Below are 5,401 nucleotides of genomic sequence, written 5' to 3' on the forward strand. Positions count from 1 at the left end.
TGTTGCCTTCTTTGTTTTCTTGAGCTGCCTCAGGCTCTCCCAGTTTGAAGCTTTTCATCCTGCTTACAATCACAGATTGCTTCAAGGAGAAGCACATGTTTCTACATGTCGTGCAATTTTATGTCCAAACATTTTACTCTGGCTCCTAGTAGTGAGGCATTCGGTTACTTGACCATATATTTTTAACATTATATACACTGCACTGCGCACTATCGCGATGTTTCCTTCATTAGAGCTATTCTCGCCACTGCAACCATATACAGCTAGCCCTTCAGTCAAGAGTTGGTCAAGCATTTTACTAATTCTGCAACTATGTGGAGAGCCTAACTAACTTTTCATAAAAGGCAAAGAGAAAAATGTATTTCGAAATGGGAAAGTAGTTTTGCTTAGTTTTTCATTCCCATGCTGCTACCTGCTTGCAGTACGCCAATGAAGTCCCCGAAAGAGGAACTGCGTTCACTCGAACGTGAAAAAAGTGGCCACTTGACTGGACCCAATCTAATTTGTCGATTATTTGGAGGCAATTATTGGCTACCTAACACGTTTTTGCATCATCGAGTCAATGACATGTTTTCCTCTCCGTTATATTGTGTACTTTGAGCCGTTGTTGCCATTGTTGAATTGGAAATTTTACGTTCGTTTCGTATAGATAAAAGGATTTTTATGTGTGTTTCGTATTGACGTATTTATTTCATTGAAACAATTCGTCTGATTAGGTATCTCCCAAATCTACATTAGCCTCTAATGCGGATTTGAATACAAAAACATTCCTTGTGAATTTATGGGACAAATAGATAAGAGTTTTCGGATAAATTTCATTAGAGAATCGCTCGTTAGGAACGAAATATCCTTTTGGTTAAGTCATCGTTTTTTCTCCGTAGTGTGTGCAATACAGAAATATTTGTTTTCTTTTTATGACACCCTGCTTTTCGGTGAACCTATTTTTGCCAACTTTCTGGATTTCAATTCATAACACATTTTATGGGGTCTTCATTAACGATATCAACATCGCAATAATTTAAAGCCACTGCGATCTTTTGAAATAATTCATAAGAATTATAGACAAACTACCTCTTTAACTCATGGTCTTATATATATTCCTCGTCAATTTGTGATATTTAATTACACAAAATTGTGAGTACGATCCTCTCTTCGTGAATTTTCAACCCAAACACTGAAACCACTAAACTTACTACATTAAGTACATATATCAGCTTCAAAATCACTTCGTTGTTTATTTTCGACTGAAAACAAGTTGAATCAGTTTAACTCAATCAGGATTGAAACGCAATGATGACTCAAGAAATGATTACATGAAAATCTCACTCAAGGAAATGAAATTGAATATTTAAAACAGATGACGATTGGCTCATCCTCCATTTTGTATCGCAAGGAATAATGAGCTGAAATATTATTATTGCAATTTTCATGTGCATTGACTAATATCATTGTTTTTGATATATTGAGTTATATCTCCTTCACTTATGTTTATTTTTTCATGACATATAGAAACTTTATGGTGGATGCGCTGTGAGTTGTACTGAAAAAAATTGGTAGATTTTGTATTTCAACACTCCCTCAACAAACTCCTCATTCACTAGTATTCCCTCCTCCATAGTTTTAATTCAACTTTATTTATCAGAACACAATTACTTTTAACCGAATAAGTGTCATTCCTTTCAAAAAGATAAAGAGTGATTTTTTTGCTTATTCAGCACCTGCTTAGCACAATTCAAGATCTGATAAAAGAATTATTCTAAAACTACCTCTATATAGTAAATGATTTAAAATATCATAGTTGGGTTCGAATCCTTGCTTCTTACTGCAAGGAATTTAAAAATTGATACACCCTACGATGTGACAATCATTTATAAAGATTCTGTATATAGCTTTAATCGCACGTCTAGGCCTATCATTGGCTCACTGTTGCTACGTTAGCCTTAAAGCTTTCATGCAGACTAGCCCTATAAGAAACAAGGTTTATTTTTCCATTGAAAAATTTCCTACTGCATCTACATCGAATTTTCGAAGCTATCAAAACATTAATTCATTCTTGCGTATCTCGCACTTCCTTAATTCAGTTACGAATTGCATTCCACATTCTTAGGTATCGAAATTGAAAACATGCTCAACAATTGACTATAAAATCGTTTATTATTTGTTTGTTCACGTATCGGAAGGTGTAAAATAAATATCCTGCATTCCTGATAAATCGATACTTTGAAGTCTTCATCATGAAAACTTGATATTTTATTATACTTGAGTAAGTAACGCTGCATGAACCAACCCTTATTGAGGCATTATACCATCACTAACCTGAAAATGCTATAATAATAGCGAAACACGTGTAATAGTTAACTAATCGAGGTGAAAATCATTATTCCATTTTTTTTCGAAGTTTGGCACATAGAAAGCCACTTTGAGAGGCGATGCACTATTGATTAATAAATTAATTTATATTATTCTCAGATAAGGGGTGCGTCATTGTAGTAAGAATCGACATCCGCAATTTCTTGGATCATTAGTGTCGAGGAGATTATAACAATATCGGAAATTCACCTGCTTCTACTCATTTCAATCTTATCTCCCTTACCTTGATAAGGCTTCATTAGCGAAGATTTGTAGCTACTAGTGCAGGAGTAAATCATATATTTGTAAGGTTAGGTTTCTTGATTCTTCAAAAGGAATCCAATTTAATTATAACAAAATTGCTAGACACTCCATCAGGAATGGAGTAACCTGAGAAGAAATATGTGATTTGATCTTGCAGACGATGAATGACCGCATTCTGCAATCGAAATTCATCTCATTTCAACTTATCGTCTGGTAAACGTCACAGATAATAAATGAATTTTCACTATGGATGTATACAGTGAAACGAAATTGAAATTTTCAATTGGGAGAAGTGACTTAGATGTTAAGAGGGGTCTACACCCATTTAGTGGACAGTTCAAAACGCGTTTCTGTCAGCAACCACTAATTTATATGGGGTTTTCATTTTGATTCAACTCAATCAGTGCGTCATCTCAGAAAGCCAGAAATTTTTTTGATTGACAAATGGAAAAAAAATTTTTTCATCGAAGAACAAATGTTCTTCATGTTATTCACTTTCCGAGGTGAAATGATTTTTTCAATGAACAACCACACAAAAAAATTTATCGAAAAGTCTCCCCATTGGCTGCAATTCGAAATCTGCTGAAATTGAAGAATGATTTTAGTGTAGTGTTGCCATCTTTTCGAAGAAAATGGAAACTATTGTAATATCGCAACTTCTACTGATCGTAGTGTTCTAGTAACACCCCATATTATAGTAGTCTTTCTTCCCTTATGGCTTATACCATCCATACTCGTGTAGATCTTACAGCAAAGAAGAAAAAAGTATTTTGTAGGTCGAGCATTTTTCGTATTGCTCCCTTAAATAAAAAGGTTCAAGGAAGAAATTCACCTGCTACAAACCCCAAGACATATAAGTATACGAACAACTTCTGTAGTGAATTGATTAATACGGAGTGTTCTGTTTCCTATGGCCTTCTTTTCTTCTCCAGTTTGATAATTCTTTTTACAAGTGCTTATTTTGCGCCCTAAAGGGCTACAGGTGTAGGTAAGATTGCTCGAATCTTGTCAGAACAACAAAGTTTGAATTTGACCAAGGATTCCTCGGTGATGAGTCCTACCCAAACGATCTAGATCCTTTCTGGCATAAAAATGGAAACATCAGATATTTGAGCGCCTTATTTGTTCCCTGCAAAAATGAGAACTGGCAGTTTGTCTTCGAAGATGTTGACCGGAAGTTGCACCTAATAAAATCTGGTTTTATAACGATTCCGATCATTGTGTACGCCCACCCTACAAGCTATTGAACCTTACTTAACACATAGAGTTTTCGTGAGTTTGCCGTTCAAATGCCGCTCGAAGGCGAAGCTAGTCGTCCGGACCTCATTCTCCGATTTCAGCGTAACCAGCCCGTAGGAGTCGTAAAACTCAAGCTTGCGCTGGTCAATTTTAATTATTCGAGTACATATAACTCAGTCTATTTTCGACTTAGCGCGCGGTAAGCGCCACGCCCGTAGCCCGCTCGCAGTTTGAACATGAACAGCCAGTGCAACGTGTGACCTTGGCCCATTACGAAGAAAATCAGTTGATAACAAATCGGCACATTTCGGGAACGGTCTGATAAAAACCCATTGTTCGTGTACGTGCCGGTGTTCATCATGGCGTCGGGCCAACAGGAAACTCGCGTTTCTACCGTTGGTAACACTGAGACGGACCTTCAAGCCTTGTTCGACAGTGTGCTGTCACCCGGCACCAACCACCCCCAACAAGTGCCATGGAGCAAGAGGAAACTGCCGGATTCCTTCTTCAAACCGCCCACCACGGGTTCTAAGAGCGTCGATCACTCCCGGGAGAATTCTTCGGATTCCGGAGCCTTCACATCATCCGGTATATTCACAACTTCACCTGTGTCCCCTTTGAATTCCATACCGCTTCAGACTGTGCATCATAGAGCTCACAGTTCCCCGGCGTCCCTCCAACAGACTCAACAGTTCGGTGAGATGCACTCATGTCCACAGCACAACAAACAACTGTCCTACGATATGGTCCAAAAACCCAACTCCACACCCCTTCCTTACGGCTGGGAAGAGGCTAGAACCCCAGAGGGACAGACGTATTACCTCAATCACATCACTAAGACGACAACTTGGGAAGACCCAAGGAAAGCAGTGAACGACAGACCAACCAGTCATCTAAACGCCCCTCCCAAGATGACAGCGGAGCTTCTTGGTCCCTTACCAGAAGGCTGGGAACAATCAGTGACTCCTGAAGGTGAAATTTACTTCATCGACCACATCAACCGAACGACCACGTGGTGTGACCCTAGGATACCAGCCCATCTCCAAACAGCAGCTTTCGGAAACACAGGGGCTACACCCTGGTACAACATGTCGGATAGTAACGTTCTACACATCAAACAGCAAGACCTAAGGCTGCAACTGCTCCATTTGGAAAGGGAGAAGCTGAAGGAACGTAGAGAAGAACTGAGAAAACAGTTATTGCTCAAAAGTGGAGTGAACAAAGTTGTTACCTTCCCAAACCTCGACCATTCACGCCAAAAATCGTCAGATAGTGCTGTTGGTGAGTCCCTGAAAGACTGGATACCTGAAGAAGTCGACAACAGCCAGCTTGGTGTATCCCCCGACTACATGAACATATCAAGCGACGTCCAACCTCTAGATATCCCTTACATACCAGATCTAGGGGAGGATTTGCAGTATTCCGAGGACCTGATGCAGACGTTGCAAATCGAGAGAGACTATTGATTGTTTACCGATGTAATCGTTTTATCAATGTTACTATTTTTATACACAAGTAGATCTTTTATTAATGAAACGTTTTTAACAAG

At 38.8% G+C, this 5,401-nt stretch overlaps 1 protein-coding gene across 1 annotated transcript; it reads left to right on the top strand.

The window, feature by feature from the left end:
• Positions 1-3,946: 3,946 nt before the first annotated feature.
• LOC123308937 (transcriptional coactivator YAP1-like) lies at positions 3,947-5,401 on the top strand. The gene has a single exon (XM_044891762.1). The coding sequence runs from the start codon at positions 4,212-4,214 to the stop codon at positions 5,316-5,318; it is 1,107 nt and encodes a 368-aa protein (XP_044747697.1). The 5' UTR covers positions 3,947-4,211; the 3' UTR covers positions 5,319-5,401.

The sequence above is a fragment of the Coccinella septempunctata genome, chromosome 3, assembly GCF_907165205.1.
Source record: "Coccinella septempunctata chromosome 3, icCocSept1.1, whole genome shotgun sequence".
Classification (NCBI taxonomy): Eukaryota; Metazoa; Arthropoda; class Insecta; order Coleoptera; family Coccinellidae; genus Coccinella; species Coccinella septempunctata.

Coding starts and splice junctions, on each gene's coding strand:
- LOC123308937 (XM_044891762.1), top strand. CDS start 4,212: ATGGCGTCGGGCCAACAGGAAACTCGCGTTTCTACCGTTGGTAACACT.